General features: G+C 39.2%; 1 protein-coding gene across 2 annotated transcripts; it reads left to right on the top strand.

Moving 5' to 3' along the window:
* Positions 1-18,329, top strand: snx27b (sorting nexin 27b). Of its 2 annotated transcripts, none has more exons than XM_042490764.2 (13): positions 1-466; positions 6,241-6,472; positions 6,715-6,907; positions 7,084-7,148; positions 7,249-7,353; positions 7,467-7,545; positions 8,728-8,891; positions 8,984-9,073; positions 10,906-11,055; positions 11,140-11,268; positions 13,899-13,958; positions 14,051-14,099; positions 14,229-18,329. In XM_042490764.2, the coding sequence occupies exons 1-13, from the start codon at positions 135-137 to the stop codon at positions 14,294-14,296; spliced, it is 1,716 nt and encodes a 571-aa protein (XP_042346698.1). In that variant the 5' UTR covers positions 1-134; the 3' UTR covers positions 14,297-18,329. The 2 variants fall into 2 exon arrangements, with proteins under 2 accessions (XP_042346698.1, XP_042346699.1); XM_042490765.2 differs by having other exon boundaries at positions 14,051-14,113.
* The last annotated feature ends 470 nt before the right edge of the window (positions 18,330-18,799 follow it).

Below are 18,799 nucleotides of genomic sequence, written 5' to 3'. Positions count from 1 at the left end.
GACGCGGTCGGCTTTTTCCGGTGATCTCGGTCAAGTTAGCTAGCAGAGCTTATTAGCCTGCTACAACGAGCTAATGTTTGTAGGATATTAACCGTGAGCCGAATTGGGGTGGATGATAGAAATAGTGTAGAAAAATGGCGGACGTCGAGGGACAAGGAATTTGTTCGTCGGTCCCTCCGTTGCCTCACCCTTCCTCTCGGAACGGCTCCGGTAGCGGTAACGTTACACCGGGCACCGGCGGCAGCTGCCAGACGGCCACCACCGTTACTTCAGGCCCACGGCTAGTCCGGATAGTAAAGTCTGACTCGGGCTATGGGTTCAATGTTCGGGGACAAGTTAGTGAAGGCGGGCAACTACGGAGCATTAACGGGGAACTGTACGCTCCACTGCAGCATGTCAGTGCTGTGCTACCGGGAGGTGCCGCCGACAGAGCCGGTATTTCGAAGGGGGACCGGATCCTTGAGGTGTAAGTGGCTACTGTCTTAGCTTAACCCAAAGCATATCAAGAGTTACAAATGAGTCTTTCATGCAAGATTTATTATGAATGAAAATCGAGGCTAGCAGGACCTGAGAGCATCAATCACCTTTAACTGGGACCAGTGACGACCACCAAAAAGCCTGTGTGAGCGTGCACTATCATACTGGTCTTGCAGGGCAGAATAGCCGTTCATCCCAATGAAAGGAGTGTTTGTGTGTGTCAGGGAGAGCAGATCCAGGAATCATTAGCAATTCCCGTCACACTGGGACCCACTAATCCACAGCATGCCAAATATTCTCAAGTCACCCCTTGTACACATTAATATCTATGCAATCAGATGCAATATGCAATATTTCTGCATGGCACGCTTCATCTAGTATAGCGTGCTTTGCTAACGTTGATAAAACCTGGCAAATTGATTTGATTTCTTTCAAGAACATGGGGAGAGGGCAATGAGCAACATCACAGGACATGGTCAGAAAAATAGCAAAAAAGATTAGTTAACGAGAAAATCACCAGAAAATATATTATAAAAAACAAGAAGCGTAAAAAGTGCTGATAAAAATATTTAAGATTCTATATATATATGTGTGTGTGTGTGTGTGTGTGTGTTTGTAACATAATTGTAAATATGAAATTGTTTTAACTGTATTTTTCGGTAATTTTTCCGTACTTTTTGGACAATTCTCCCCTCCCCTCTTTCTTAAAACATTTTTTGTCACTTTTTCCTAATTTCTTGCAATTTATGTGCCATCTCTTGCCCAGTTAGTCATTGCCTTTATTGCCCATGTTTTTGAAAGAAATCAAGCCAGTTCGCTCAGGTTTCAAAATAGCTTGTGAAAGACAACTGGCATAAAAGTTTCAAGGGGTTAATCATGAAGGTTGAAACAAGGCGAATCATTATCATCAGCATCACTGGATTTGGTCAGTTAACCACACACGGATGCGTTGTTACTGTCACTGATGATTGTGCTGCATTCAGGATAGAGGTGGCCATCCTCACTGGCACGTTAGTATGCATGGAGATTGCTTGCTGATGTTAGGCTCTGTTGCTATGGAGAGGAACACGCAGCACAGCTCAGCATCAGCACTGGTGCTTCAGTGTGTCTGTTTGTGTGGAATAAGGTGATGCAGAAAGGGAGGGATGCATTCAGTTCAATTCTGATTGGCTTCGCTCTCTAAAGTTCAGTATCTCATTGGCTGGCTTTTGCACACTGCTTTGTTAATGGATGGCCTGCAGTAACCTGGCAGTTTGTTGACCCCATTATTGTTGCACACTGGTATGCAAGCATTTGGATGTATGTGTGGGTTTTGTTGTATATTGTATACAAAGGACAACGTGCTTGTCCTTTTATTTTGACCCTGTATAATTTTTTGTCAGTTTTGTCTAAGGATGTCCCCGTCAGTTTTTTTACCCTGATCCCAGTTCAAGTCGTTTAATATTGAGTCCTGATCCAATACTTTTATTTACCTGGATAAGTTATTAAAATCAATCCAGTGTATATGCTTGATAGTTTAATAGCTCTGCAATGCAATATGAGAAAAATGTTTACATCCAAACAGTTCTCAGGGTTTTTAAATTGTTTACACAATAACAAAGTTAATTTTTTTTAATATCACATCTCCATGTAGTGCAGCATTTATTTCTTCAATAAAATAACAAATTAAACAAACTAAAATTGGTCTTAAAAATTTTCTCTCAAATCCACTTTATGTGTCATTGTGATAAAAGTACAGAGCACTATAAATGAGTAATATAATCACATTTTCATTTCAAATTAGTTTTGTAGCTACTAACTAAAAATAAACATAAATTTCACTTATACTTAAAGTAGTGTAGCAATGTAAGTTGAACATGGAAAATATCAGTTTCTGCCGCATCAAAATAAAATCCTATACTTTTCGTTTATGACACCTGTGTGACGGCGGATGTAAACAAAGGACCAGGCAAGGCACATGCTCAAAATAACCGATCCCAGTCAGTTTAAAAAACATTGATTGGGCCTGATAACGATCTTTCCGATCTGATCGGTACATCCCTTGTGTCTTCATTGGGAGGTTTTTATTCATGCCTTGCCTTTGCACTAATTTATATTGCCTCATTATAGGCTTCAACTAATAATGCTCTACCAGCCTCATTTGGGACTGTCTCATCTCCTGTGTCTCTCATGCAGTAGATAAGACAGACCCAAATAGTTAACACATATAGCTGAAGATCTGCCCATGGTGCATGGACCGTTTCCTGTCAATGTACACAGTAACTAAGTATGCAGACAGTGGAGTGCCTGCACACAAGCTGCAGTGGTGTAGAGCCTCAGCTATTATCTATGCAATCAATACTTCTTTGCACATTTGCAAACAACTCCTGCTTTGGAGCAGAGTAATCTGCCTTGCTTTTGTTTTTCAGCTGCCTGTGTGATAATAAAGGCAGGCTATGTATAATGTTAAAACTGTGCAGTGTTTTCAGCAGCAAAATAAACAACTTAACTTTTACCTAATAATAAAGACAGAAGAACTGAATATGTGACACAGGTAGATGTCTCTTAAAAACTACTTATGACACTCAATGTGCTGATGGTGCAAGTGCAAAGGCCACTACATCAGGTGCTTATTATGTAGTCATAAAGCTGCTAGAATAAAAGAGCTGCCAAAATGCTTAGTCTGTATTTTGTGATGTAGGAGACATCTGTTCTTTCTTCTACTGCACCTGCAAGATAGTTTGAACTGTGTCTCCTGTATCGCTCTTTGTAAATATTTTTATATTCATCTGTCAGCTTAGTATGTGGACCCCAACTCAGGGGGCCTCCCTTGGCTTGCTTACATGCTCATTTGTTATCTATTGCCATTGAGTTATTAGTATCAGAGAGCTTTAGACACATGTCGCCCTGTTAGCGTAAGCCATGCCATGACATAATGGCTGACATAACAGATCAGCTGTCAGTCACAAGTTCTACCTACACTGAAGAAAAATATGTTGTTTTACTCCCAGTTACACAGGTTTAACCCTTTGAAACATGAGCAAATTGATTTTTTTTTTTGAAAAAAACAAAGGGGGAAGGCAATAAGAAACGTATCAAGACATTGCCCAAAATTAGCAGAAAAGTAGTAAAAAAAAAAATGAGAGGAAAATTACTTAAAAATGAACAAAAACAAACAAAAAAAACAAGCAAAAAAACAGAAACAAACAAGAACATAATGTAGAAAAGGTGCAGAGGTGTATTTGTAAATATGTATAAAATATAGTTTTCTGGACATTTATGATTTTTTTGATTATTTTTTTAAAGCTAAAAGCTAAGGTTAAGTTGAAGATATATTTTTTATGCACTCATTAGATATATTTCTCTAAAATCTTAGTTGCAGTTATGATTAAAGTCCATATTAATGAGCCCTTCACCAAGATAATCCATCCCTCTTACAGGTGTGGCATAGCATACACTGCAAATCTACACACTGTACATTTAAATTGGATAATTTGCTGCTGTTCTTTGTCATTTATCATTGTTAAAGATGAAAATTTGGAGTTTGAGCCATTGGTTGGACAAAAGAAACAATTTGAAGATGTCGCTTTGGGGTCTGGAAAATTGTGATGAGAATTTTTCAAGCAATTTTTAGACATTTTATGAAGCAAAGGATTAATTGGGAAAATAATTGCTTCACATTATTCATTAAAGAAAATAATTGTAAGTTGCAGCCTGAGAGTAAATGAAGAACAGGGACTTGAGAATTGTGTTTTATCAGTCTTAGATGTTCCAAAAAAAACCCCAAAAACATTCTATTAGAAGATCAGAGCCAGCTTTTACCAACCAATTTATGCCAAACATATTGTAAGACTCTCCCCAAGGTATTGACTGGTTTGCATTGAAGTTATGCAAATGAATAACAAATAATATTTGAAGCAGTTCTGGCCTCTGTCTTTGGAAAATCTTCAAGTGCCAACTTGAACATTTGCCACATTTATGCTAATATTTGAAAGCTATTGTTGAAATTGTGGAAATCTGTTACATAAGCATAAAACGTGAAGCGCAGAATAATGCAATTTGCTGAATCTCATTCTGGCACATATACTGGCTTACTTTGCCAACCTTCCCATAACTTTGGAATTTGTTTTAAATAGTGTCCAAAACAAACTGCTAGAAGTGATGCTGAGAGCTTTTAGAAGAGATGCTGTGGCTGTTTTGAGTAAAGTAAACTATAGGTCAGGTTGCTACAGCACTGTCATCAGCACTGTCATGCCTCTGACACATGCCTGCCAGAGGGCACACACCCAGTGTTGCTCATGCTCAGCTGTGCTAATGACATAAACCAAAGGTCTTATTCCTGAGGGGGAAGACGAGAGCCCAGAGTGAGCGATTTTGAGGACAAATCCTCCGTCACTCTGTCACCCACGCGTTTAAAAAAAGCTGTTACACTTGATTTACTTCATAACAATTCACTTTCTGCCATGTCATTCAGAATTACGTTCTGTTTTCATTATTTAATGATTCACTTTTTCCCCATAAGATTCACCTGCATGGCAAACTGATGGATTTTAATTGTCTAAACACAACAGTCCTCTGTAAATGCTCCCTTTGCAAAACTAGCCAGTTTAGCATTGTTGGTTTTGGTGTGTCAGAAACCTGATGATTCAAGTCTGGCTATTTTTGGAGCTGTCACTTTTAGTATTATATTTGATTTTGTTTTTTTGTGATATTTGGGGCCTTCAATACTTACATTCACTGGTTCATGTAACTTTTAAAATTACACACTCCGTTTTTTTTTCTTGCACTTTTTTTTAATGCAACATTTGGTGTGTTTGTCCTTCTTTGTGAGCACAGCTGGACTGACAACTTTTCAATTCAGTTTGGCTATTAATAGTCAGCTAATCTACGAAGGGTTTGTTTCAAATATGAGGAAATTGTGAATGTTATATTTTCAATTTAGTTGAATTTCCCATTGATTTTTATCAAAGCCTGACCATTAAAATAGCTTTACAATTTAATCCATGGTCACAGTCAAGGTCATACGGAACAGGACTGAATTGAAAATTTGAGCAAAGAAAACATTTTTTTTAAATTAATGAACTCTAAAAACGAGGACATTTTCAATGTGTAACAATATTATTTAACATTTATTTGACACACATTACTTGACACTTTGATGCTTCAATTGCGTTTAACAGTCAGTGTGTGAAAGTTGATAGACCCACTTGTGCACCCTCACACAAATTATGTACACAGCTCAAATTTTGCATACATTACCGTGCCTAAGAGGTATTTTGAGCCCCTATGTTGTATTTTTTTTCTCCTGAGAATATAAAATCAATCCATATATTGGCCCAGTTAAAACTCAGCATCAGAATGTGCCATAGATTATTACCATGTAAGTAATACTCTTATTTAAAAAATGATTTTTATAAGCAACAATGTATTTATTGTAATTAGGGATGCACAATATTTGATTTTTTTCCACACCTGATTTAAGTGACCATCAGGTCTCTCCTGTTGTGGAATTAAGATCAAATTATGCATACTCTTATTGTGATGGCCCACCAGCAGATGGAGACATGAAATACAATTCTTTTCAGTGTATGTAATGTTCATACATTGTGCAAAAAAAAGAAAAATACTTAAGCATAGGGTTGATGTTTTGTACATGTCCACTTTGTCAATTTTTGTAAATTTTTCTTTTAAAGCCTATATCTGTCAATACCAATGATCTGTTGGTATTTTTGTGCATAAACCAAAATTAATCTCATCTAATCTCATCCTTCATGTTTTAAACAGTAATGGGGTGAATGTAGAGGGAGCGACCCACAAGCAGGTGGTGGACCTGATCCGGGCTGGAGAGAGGGAGCTGGTCCTGGCCGTGCTGTCCGTCCCACCCCAGGAGGCCGACTGCTTGGATCCCGGAGATGACGTTTCAGCCCAGTCCTGCTACGACTACTCCGACAAGCAGGCCGTCCCCATCTCTGTGCCCAGCTACAAACACACTGAGCTCAATCAGGAAAAGTTTGTGGTGGGTGCACTTGTGGATGAATACATAAACAGCTCATTTAAAGGAGGAGGTTGAATTTGGAAGCATGAGTAGATGGTTTTATATATATATATATATATATATATATATATATATATATGTATATATATATATATGTATATATATATAGGCTCATATGGGAGGATCGGTCTTGAATTCCCTGTCATTGCGTTGTGCCATTCATTTGCATCATTTGCTTCCTTTGCACTCTCTCTCTTCTCCAGGTTTATAATGTGTACATGGCAGGCAGGCAGCTGTGCTCCAAGCGTTACCGTGAATTTGTGATCCTACACCAAAACCTGAAGAGGGAGTTTGCTAACTTTACGTTCCCAAAGCTGCCAGGGAAATGGCCTTTTTCCCTGTCGGAGCAGCAGCTAGACGCACGACGCAGAGGCCTGGAAGAATACCTGGAGAAAGGTCAGGGACAGAGAAGGAGATGTAGAGTTTCTGTAAAAATTAGAAAGTCAGAATAAAGTATTTATTCTGCCATTCTGCCATATTAATATGGTAAAAAAAATAATATTGTCCACTTCATTTAATAACCACTGTTATTTCACACAAAATCATCTATGTATCTTGTCTTAAATCTGCAGTGTGCTCTGTACGGGTAATTGGAGAAAGTGACATCATGCAGGAATTCCTGTCTGAATCAGATGAGGTAAAAAAAAAAAAGAAAAGAAAAACCTTAATGTTGGTCCTTTTTTGTGTCTCTTGCCTGTGACTCACATTGCAATTTTTCCCTCTTTCTCATGACCTAGAACTATAACGGCGTGTCAGATGTGGAGTTGAGAATAGCCATGCCAGACAAAACCACACTCACCGTCAGAGTTCGCAAAAACTCAACTACAGACCAGGTTTACCAGGTAAACACACACAGGCCTGAGTAAATGTTAACCATTACAACCACGACTTTTGACTGTCATCTCTCAAATGTTTTACATTCTTTTCTCCTTTTTTCTGTCTCTCTCTCTTTCAGGCTGTTGTTATGAAACTAGGGATGGACAGCGTAACAGCGAGCTACTTTGCTCTGTTTGAGGTCATCAACCACACCTTTGGTTAGTAAGAGCTTGTAATTAAGGGTTTTGAGTTTGTGTGTATCCTCCTTGTCTATGCCGAGAATGTTTCCCATGTTTAAAATACTTTACATTTGTTGTAAGTGGTATTAGCTAATGAGTGTTATGAGTCTTCAACAGCCATCCTTTCAAAATACCTTTTAAAATAATCTAAGATAAATACCTTTGTGCAAGAATCTTCATGAACGTCACTTCAACCTGTGACGTTCGCTCTCTCAAGGCTAGTGTGGTTTGCGTGTTTCAGATTTTTTAAATAACGACTAAATGAATCTATATCAGAAGTAGTTCTCTTTAGTGGCTGAATTCATTCCCCATAACCTGTGTGGTCTCTGTTATTGCAAAGACAGAAGCGGCAGAACAGCAGCAGTAAAAAAAAAAAAAACAGAGAGATATATGAAGCACAAATCACAAGATCAGAATTGTTCCTTTCAGCCAAAGAAGAGAATTAGGAGTGAAGCATTTTTTTATCCTTCAGCCATGTGCAGAAAGTCATGTTTTTATCACATGCAGATTAGATTATCAGAAATATTTGAATTCGTTATGCTCATCAAAGTTTCTCTTATTTACAAACTGTGGAAAAGGCAGAGAATTCTTCTTTGAACAAAAACGAGATTAATTGCCACCCTTCCTCCAGCCTTTCCACATTCGTTACCTTTTAATTTGAGGTTAACTTGAAGCTATGTTTCCTTATATTTATCTGTTCTGTATAAGCTAATACAATATCTTTTATATCACACACACACACACACACACACACACACAAAAGGCTAATTTCATGGTGGCACAAAAGTAAAAATCGGGGGATGACAATAGTCAGTAGGACTAATCCTCTGGGCATCATGAATGTGCAACATCTCATCTGTAAAGTGGAGTGTGGAGAAGAGGCAAAATGGCTTTTTGATCCGTTTTAGACACACACTCTGCGCCTGTATCCGCTTCCTTCTTTTCTTTTTCCACTGCATACCATCAAGATGAGAGCACTAAGCAACGCATCTAGTATCTAACATGATTCACACTAATGTTTAAAGCTACAGTGGATAACTTTTTCGCAAATTAACTTTTTGATATATTTACTTGGAGAAAACAGGTATTATGTCAATACACATGCCACATAATAATGGGCCATCACTCTCTCCTGTTTTATCTCTCTTTTTTGTTTTTCAGTGCGTAAACTTGCCCCCAACGAGTTCCCCCACAAATTGTATGTACAAAATTATACCTCAGCCATCCCAGGAACCTGTCTCACCCTGCGCAAGTGGCTCTTCACCACAGAAGAAGAAATTCTGCTCAATGACAACCAGCTGGCTGTCAACTATTTCTTTCACCAGGTGTGTGTCTTTCTTTGTGGTGTGTGTATATCAGTGTTTTTTTGTGTGGGTTTTGTTCTAACAGTGTCCCTCTTTTGGTCGTGTCTTCGCAGGCTGTGGATGACGTGAAGAAAGGTTTCATTAAAGCAGAGCAGAAGTCCTACCAGCTGCAGAAGCTGGCCGAGCAGAAGAAGATGTCCATGGTCAGTCTCTCACACGTGGACAGACAAGACACAGCTACTCTGTTACTGCTTCTACTCACACAGACCGAGATAGATAGTTACTCATTATAGTTCAGTGTGGCTCATGTCATCCCCTCTCTCCCACCTGTCTCCCTTCTCAGTGTGTGATATAACAAAGTGGAAAAGGTGCAGTGTCCTCTGGGGGTGGAGGTTGTCTAACAGTGAAAGTGTAGGTTTGACTGGAGAGGAAAATGTGCACAACGAGAGCGAGCGAGTTCTCTTCTGTCTCGAAACATAAATAGATTGCCTAGTGTTAAGGGAGATTAAACCTGCCCCAGCAGGTAAATACTCGCACCTTATTTTCAGATCATTTGGGCAGCAGAGAATAAAGTGTCTGACTGTACTCTGCTTTGTGACTGCAAAGCCTAGACTACACTTGTTTTAAAATGCATAACTTCTCATATGTTCATGCATTGCATCTCCACTGCTGGCATTTTGGAACCCCTGAAACAGACCCTCTGAAATACTGCAGACCTCATTTTAGTTTGGAAAAGATTGTGTCTCTGCCCGTCCAGAACACAACCCCAAAGTTTTCAAACAACAGACACATTCACGTTCCCACTATGTCTTATCAAGCCGAAACACTACAGCTAGATCTTCAAAGCTTTTGTGATTTTTATTCTTTATATTTGAGTGCTCCTTTCACTGGGCTTTTTTTTCTCTCCACTCCTGCAGGTTTGAGCATTCACACTGCCTGGGTGAGCAGCACTGCTCAGGCACAGCTCAACTGCAGAATTAAAGTCAGGCATATTTTTCCCTGCACTTTTTATCAAGAATAGACTAAAAATGATTTTTGATAACCAAACAGACATTATATCTCCTTTCACTGCAGTTGCAATGTCTTTATCTGTCAGAGACATGAAAACATGCAAATATATCTGTTTTATCAACCTTTTCATTTCAAAATCAAAGCCCTCTGACAGTGTTTCTGTTGCGAGAATCCCTTTATTTTTCAACACAAGGCGTTTTATTGTGAAATATTTGCAGGACTGTGTTGTTGACAATGCAGTGACTTGCATAGCTCTAAAATGAGTGGAGTACAGTTGTTACACTAGCAGGCAGCTCTGCAGCAGCACCACAGCAACGACGCTGTCTGTAGAGTTTCCCGTCAAACTCTGCTCACTCAGGCAATGTGGCCTGTTTCACTTTTAGTAACAGTCCCTCCTGGTGGTCAATCCAAGCGAAGAAATCTCTACTCTTATGTTCGCCTTCTCATAGCTTAAGCAACTAACCGCAGCGTAGACAATGTCAGCATGCACATGCCCAGTGTACATTTGATATGCGTTTTCAGATATGTCAGTGTGAATGGAGATTATTTCTGGAACTGTGCTAAAACACTTTCCAGATCGTTTCCATCTCAAAATGCATTTTTAAAATGAAAGCTTATTTGTGTGTACGTGACCTTAGACCCCTTTAAACCTCAGAAGGTGCATCCTTCATCTAAACTCTGGGAAGTTTCAGACACTCAAATAAAAGTCCTGGAATACGCTGAAAATATGACCTTTTAACTAAAGATATCTGCTTCCCCGTGCTACGTGTATTTTCCTGATCTTTTGTCCTTTGCTAGTCAAATGTCTGAGTTATTTAACCAGTTAATGAATAATACATTAATTTAGGATTTGGTAACATATTTGCCCCTGGTTAAGGAGAAAACACTTAAATCCTTTAAAATAAAAAAAAATGACTGTCTGAAAAAGTCCTTGATAGTCCTTGAATTTGACCTGCCCCTGACTGTACGAACCATGTACACAGCAAAAACACTGTCCTGTGTCCTCTGCCTCTTTCTTTCTTAGTATCTGAGCTTGCTGAGGGGTTGCGAGGGCTACAATGAGATCATATTCCCACACTGTTCCTGCGACTCCCGACGTAAAGGCCACGTCATCACAGCCATCAGCATTCACCACTTCAAGCTGCACGCCTGCACCGAGGAAGGGACACTGGAGGCAAGGGCGAATGTTGCTAGTGTTTGTGTGTAAACATATTTTGTATGTACAGAGTGAGTGTTTTAAAGTATCATGTCATTCCAGAACCAGGTGATTGCGTTTGACTGGGGAGAGATGCAGAGGTGGGACACGGATGAAGAGGGCATGGCCTTCTGCTTTGAATATGCTCGAGGAGAGAAGAAACCACGCTGGGTCAAGATATTTACACCCTATGTGAGTTTCACACGCACACTGTTACACATATGCCATAGTGCCAGAGTTTTCTGACAGTCATAAAAACACAAAGTTACGGAATTTTGGAACTACATCTCATGAGAAAAACATGATGATGTAAAGGAAAGGCATTTTAATTTAGGTAATCTTCATCATCTGTTCAGTTTTATGGAATAATGATTTAGATAACTAGTTTTTTACTCCCCCTGCAACAGCTTTTTAATTAAGAAAAAAAAAGAAGGGTTCCCACAGATCCTTTAAGTCCCAAAAGGCATCGAACTCATCTATCTAAAAATGTTGCATTGCATTATAAAATCTCAAAATAATTAGTAAGATCTATTTTTGTAGACAATATACAGAATGCCTCTCGCATTAACGTCATGCTGATCCAGATAGTGGAACCAACAACACTCAAATACATTTAACATCTGATCAAATGACAAAAGTTTTTTTCAAGGTAAATCAAATGCATACTTTTATGATAATATATTGATTGTTTTCCATGTGCTTCACTCTTGAAGGTGTTATTTTTTTCAACATTTGAAGTAGATTATCTAACTTAAAAAAAAGAAAATTCAAAAACTACATGTTTTATCTTATAATTAATATTTTGACAAAATTGTCCTCAACTCTAATTAATAAATGTAATTTCATGTATTTTTTCTTCAATTTTTGTTATTTTAAAATTGTTCTTAAATTTCATTTCAAGTGGCATTAAAATGTCTAAAATCTAACTTGTCTTCAACTGTAGGAACCCTTAAAAAAGTGTCCAGATATACAGTATCTTAATTTCTGTTGCTTACCTTTAACTAAGTCAAATAAAAATTAAATCACCAATTTAAAGGAGTCACTTGACATTTTGGGAAATATCTGTATTTGGCCTCTAACTTGAGATGATCAATACCTCTCTTGTGTCTGTAAAGTAAATATGAAGCTGCCGCAAGCAGCCAGCTAACTTAGCCAAGCATAAAGAGTGGAGGAAAAACACTTGCACATCTCACCTCTCGTTTGTTAAATCCATTCAAAAACCGAAGTGTTGGCCGGTTACACTGTTTCCTGGCTGTGAGCAGTTGCCAAGCAACCAGCAGAAAGTCCAGGAAGTTAAAGCTTCTAGCCAAGAAATAGTCTGGCACATAACTCCCCCTAAATCTGCAAATTCCCTTTTACACTCCAGGTTTTATACGGATTAAACGTAGATATAACATGTTAATTAGTGAGCTTCACAGGTGCGGGTAGGTGCACAGTTTGATGGAGCTAAGCCAGCTGTTTCCTGCTGTTTTCAGTCTTTGTGCAAAGCTAAACAATCAATCATTCAGTAAAGCAATAATTCATTTGTCACGCGGACAAGGTAAAACACATGGTTTCTGTTTGGAATGATTTAATTGCCCGCACATCCCGACCCCAAAAAGATAGCCGCACAGTCACTCTTCCTAAACACAGCAGTGTCCCACTGCAGTCCGCAGCAGGAACACGACAGGTTCGGCATACAGAAAGTCAACGTGTTGACTGGTGCTGTCATTAAGCCAAGTTAAGTCATCAAGCGGATTAGGCCAAGTTTTGGTAAATCAAAGGATTTTACAGTTCCTGATATCCTGATGGTCGACAGGTTATCGGACTGGCTGATTATCAGGGCCGATATTTTGCATTTTGCTGATTATGTATTTTCCGATGAAATCAATTAATCAAAAAGTGCAAAGAAGGAACTTTGACTTTGTAAAACCTCAGGGAGCTATTTCAATTTATTCTTTTTTTTAATTTGAGTTTTCAATTGACTTTATGAAAAAGAGTTGCTGGAAACTTGCTGAACATAATGGTGAAAGTCTCACTTTTGATTGAACATTTTCTAAAGGCATTTAAACAAAGTTTTGTGTTGTAGTTTGTTATATCCCAAATTCTAAATACTGACAGAAATATTTTCATTGTTATTGTTAATGCATATCAGTTCCAAATATTGGTAATCGGTCTCATTAACTACTAATATAGTATCAGCCCTGAAATAACAATGTCGGTCGACATAGAAACAAATTTAGCGTGGAGGTCGTCCGGTTTATTTTGTACAATGACTAGCAGGACGTTAGTTTACCTGGAGTCCATTTTCTCCATCTTCCTTGATCTTAACTGATTTAAAAACCTCAAAGTGGGCAGGAGGAGCGTTTACTGCCTGGTGAGTTGATTTCGTCATCCTGATGATGACCTGCAGTCACACACTACCACCATCCAACACCAACCAGGCACCACCAAGACTTGCAAAACATACATAAAGCACAGATTTAGTAGAGCTGAGAGAGAGGCAGCTGGAATCATTTGTGCCTCATGACATCAGATTTAGATATAATAACGTGTTAATCTGTGAGCTTTACAGGTGCTGGTGTCATTTCTCACAGTTTGATAGAGCTAAGCTAGCTGTTTCCTTCTTTGTGCTAAGCTAACAAGCTGCTGAATGTAACCATCTATTTACAGTACAGACATGACGGTGATATCTATCTCATCATCTAACTCTCCAACAGAACGTTTACGAGCGTATTTCCCAACATACCAAACTATTGCTTTAACCTATCAACATTCATCTGCTTTTAAAATCTAAATCCACGTTTCTCTCTTTGTGTTCGCCGTGCATGGCCGATTTTCAGTTTAACTACATGCATGAGTGCTTCGAGAGAGTCTTCTGTGAGCTGAAGTGGAGAAAAGAGGTAAGGACCATCTACGAATAAACTAGCCTACTCTATCACAAGCTTTTTATCTGTCATCTTCACTCTGACCAGCTGTGTGTGCGTTTCTTCAGGTGGAAGAGGAGGCTACAGACAAGGACAATAAGAACTGCAGTAAAGATGGTATGTGTGGCAAGGTAAGGCTTTGCCTGCCTCTGTCCGCTCTATGATTAATCAGCAGCCAGGGTGAATTTCTCTGTTTCCTGCCTCTGAGTTTTTGTGTCTTCCCCCTGATTGCTGTTTCTGTTTCAGAATATTTTCCAGCTGCTGAGGCACAGAAGGGATGGAGGCACCTAGGAAGGGAGATCGTTACCTCTTAATTAGACACCGTCGTCGCCAACTCAGCTGAGTTTGGCCCTCATCTATCCCCAGACCCAGCAACACTCAGCTATTAACTACATGGTTATCATTTACACTCCATCGGCTATAATCTGAGAAGCTACCCCTCCCTCCCTCCCTCGGATACATGCAAACCGACAAGCACCTGCAAATGAACAAATCAAATACATGGAACCATAAAAAGCTACAGACACATGAAACAGAACTCTTGAACCCAGTGCACCATAATCATGCATTGAGCAGTGCTCTGTTGAAAAGAAATGAGGCCTCTATGACCTTAAAGTCATGGATTCATGCAAGCCTTCTTCCTACTGGCAGGGACTTGAAGTGGAATGTGACTTGTACATGAGGAGGTGTTTAGCCTCCTCAGAAGTAATCCTACCGGGAAGAGAGAGCTGACGTGCAGAAGGAAACATTGTTGGACTAACAAGTGGAAGCTGATAGTGCTTGTCGAAGGGGAACGCAGACAACACTAATGAGTGATACTGGAGGATTGACTGCAGGAAGACACGTCGTTTCTCCATTTACGGATCATAGCAGCAGTGTCCCCCTTTATCTTTTTTTTGGCCAGTTGTTAGTGTGCAAATGTGTTTGTGCATATGTGTGCCGGGGGGGGTCAAAAGGCACCAGAGTGAGGCCCTCCGAATGTAAGTCACAGCTGAATTGCATACACACATTGCAGATCATTTTGCATTAATTGAAGAGAACTTTTGACATTGTAATGTGGTAAGTGAGAGAAAGGGGAGAGAAAGCAAACATTTTGTAGACTTTTTTTTTTCTTTCATTCAGAGAGACAGCTGTAATGATTTGATGAGCAGGAACAATGTTAAACTTCTGACTAATGTTGCACTTTATCCAACAGTATTTACATCCTCCAAATGTGGGAAGCAGATAGCTGCAAAATACTGGAACTAGCCTGTGCTTAGTTTACATTCATTTCTGACTGACTGACGACAGTATGATTATGTGCTGCATCATCAAACGGCTGCAGAGCCATGCATTAAACTTTTATGTATTTATAGTATTATGTAAACGCTCCATGCAATTGTTTTAGGGTCATAATGGAGCACTGATCAGTCAATGGAGAACAGTATGTTTAGTGTGCATTACCTCTAAGAGACAGCAGGGGTCCTTCTCCTCCTGTCTGCTCTCTTGCAGGCCCTGATTACTTTGTTTCTGAAAGCTCCCCACAGGATTTATAATAGCCATGTAATTCAAAGGGTCTTTCCACTTGCAGCACTATTTATCTCCGTAGCTGGCACTTCGCTGTACTTTTGAACCACTCATGCACTCCAGATTCAGGTTAAGTGGGAAGAGGAATTCTTTGCGCAAAAAAAAGGGCAGCTTGCATTCATCAATATGATAGATATGAAAATAATTCACTAAAGGCTTTGTAGCAACTGATCACAGAACTGTAGTGTTATGTAAGAAACAGTGTAATTCAGTGTCCCTCATGAGCTCAGTTAATGTCCTCATCCCGAGAATAATGTTATAATAATAACATAATAAGGTATAACATGATTATCTGATGATGCAATTGTGACTTCAGGCTGACATAAATAAATAACAAACTAATGTAATTACAGGATATTACATCATTAAAACATGATCATGTGCTGACATTAAATGTTAATCATTGCTCAGTGCAATATAGTGATGTTACTACCTTATTCAGCAAACTTGCCTTTATTGCATTATCAGCTCATGAAGGAGGACATTTTGAAACTTTATCAGAAAGACATGATACTATAAGGTTGCTTCTAGCGTTTACACAATGAGCCCTCGTATTAGTGCTGGGTGATTACAGTTGATTATTATGATGGTAATGAGAATATTTTCCAAAAGAAATATACTTTGTATTGTAACATGTGTAATTTGTGCAAAATCATGTGTAGGATAAATCAAACTACTAAAAGTGAAGACCTGCGTTCTCAGGCATTACATGAGATGAAACTTAAAGGGATAGTTTGGATTTTGGGGGTTGTATGGGGTATTTATTCATAGTCCGTGTGTAATACATGTCAGTTGGCACACCCACAGTTTGAAAGCAGGCTGGAGTCCAACACAGAAGCTAAGCATCAAACAAAATGTATTTTCGCCACCTAAAATAAGTTCAATCATTTTCCTGTTGGATGTCAAGGCCTTTGCACACTGAGTACATTTTTTTTTCAGATGCATTTTTTTTAATCTGTCATCTAAAAAAAAAAAAAATGGAACTCAGAGAAACTGTGCACTCTGGGTCAGATGTGTTTTACTCTATTTGTTGCGAAAATCTGCAATATGAGACAAAATTGAAAGACACGATCCTCCCTTGTTTCTCTCCATTGAAGTCACCTCCGTCGATGTCTCAACTCTTTGCCTGTGTCTTGCATTTGGCATCGCGGCTACCTAAAGGGGCTGAGCCGTACTCCGTCTCTGTCTCCACACTGTCTCTGTCTCTCTCTCTGTCTCTGTCATGAATGTAATATAGGGAAGTGGGTCTGTGTGCGATCCACCTGCCGTCTTGCGCTGGTGAAGTCATTCGGAGCCTGAGTCTGCGCAGTAGCAATATCCATGGTGGGTGAATTCCTGTCAAAACACCCGACCAATCGCGAGCAGCCCCATTGAATGTGAGTGCACCAATTGGCTTACACGGCTGTCAATCATGGCAGAAAATCCCCTTTTTGTAGAATTGAATAACACATTAAAACCAAACTTATCAGAAAAACGATCACTTGAACAAACATCAGGTTGATGAGAACTACCTTCAGTAACAGAAACAACCTTTGAGAAAAATGTTTTTGGTGTGTACTTTTTAGTTAGGCCTATGTCCCATTCACTAACACGGAGGGGCGGGCTTTATGACCTACACCGCAGACAGACACCAGGGAGCAATCGAGTTTGAAATGTTTTGGGCAACTGTCATGTTGTCCATCATTATATACAGTTTATGGTGAAAACATGATTGACATGTGAGGTCATATTTATTTTTAGACCTGCAATAATTTCGGTGGAAAAAGGGACTTGCTGTGCAAAGCTGTACTGTCTGACATAAAGGTAAAACAGCGAAAATATTTTCAATATAGTGTACACTTAAAGTGATTTTTTTTTTTAGGTGGCTAAAATATTTATATTATTTATTTTATTTATTTATATTTTTATAATATATTTTGTTTCTAACCCCACCACAGCAGCAGATCGCTCAGCTTCACTGTCTATTCTGCTTCTCCAAACAGGGTGTGCCAACTGACATCTACTGTCAGTAATATGCTGTCTATGGACATACAACCCTCCGAAAAAACTGAACTATCCCTTTAATATGTCCAGAACAAAACCTAATTTTCCTAGTTTATAATTAGCGAATGCCAGTAAACCATAATGTTCATTATCGCCCAGGCCTAACTCCTATTTAGCTCGTAATGAGAATATCAACAATAATTTTTCAACATGCAAGTAAAGAGTCGTAGACTGGCATCAGTGGCTCCTGCTGAGAGTGCTTGTTATAATGATGGTGCTGTTCACAAAAGCCGCTTCAGGTGATTAATGAGCTCCAACAGACACTCGTGGGCATCTAAAGGACGTTTAATTGAATGTGTTGAGCCTTGAATTGAGAGCTTGAATGTGCAATCCTAAAAGCTGAACACATGTCCCAGGATTCTCATCTGTTTACTGGACCGTGTCCGAGGTGGTCGATTGTCTCTGATCTGCTCGCCTTCAAGTGTGCGCTCACCCCCTTCACTCTCTCTCTCTTTCTCTTTCTCGCTCTCTCTTTCTCGCTCTCATCCTGAATAAAGTGTCACTTATTTATTTCAGTAAGATACTATGTTAAATTCAGCTTCTCTGTTGTTTAGTTTTTCCACATGATATGGTTTAGCTTTCTGAAGAGTCACGTTAAGAAGAAGAGGACGGAGACTGAAAACCTGCAGATTCTTTGACATGTTGAAATGTAGAATTTAAGACAGAGTGTTTGGTTACGTCGCTTACTGTAATAAATTGTAACATATTCTTTTAAATAAACTGATTTATTGATGCAAAGTTAGGGTTTTTTTTGTGTTTTGTTCGTGGAGCTGGGAGTCGAAAAGATAATGACTTTACACACGAGCAGAGCAAGATTCGTATACACTCACTTTGTGTACCCACATCTGTTTTTTTCTTCCTCTCTCCTGCATCTTCTTTGCTCCACAACTCCGTCTTTTAATGAGATCTGGGAGACAATTACCCAACATGGCCGTACCATATCGACCTGCATCGAAGGCCTGTACCCAGTAATTAATACATATTGACTGGTTGTGGTCTGGGACATTATCTTGGGATGTCTGAATTTTGAAACGCTAACATCTCTGGGACAGAAACTTGTCCTGAGAGACGTCTTGCAAATGATCCAACCTCTGTGTTGATCAGTTTCATACCACAGCTTGATCACATTAAGGGGCTGATGGGTGCAAAAGGCAGGAGGATTGTTGCATTGTACCAGGTAATATATTATTTACAGTTTATAGTGCAGT

Source organism: Plectropomus leopardus, chromosome 11 (assembly GCF_026936395.1).
Source record: "Plectropomus leopardus strain MGB_pleo_1.0 chromosome 11, ASM2693639v1, whole genome shotgun sequence".
Lineage (NCBI taxonomy): Eukaryota > Metazoa > Chordata > Actinopteri > Perciformes > Serranidae > Plectropomus > Plectropomus leopardus.
This window is presented reverse-complemented; position numbering and strand designations above follow the sequence as displayed.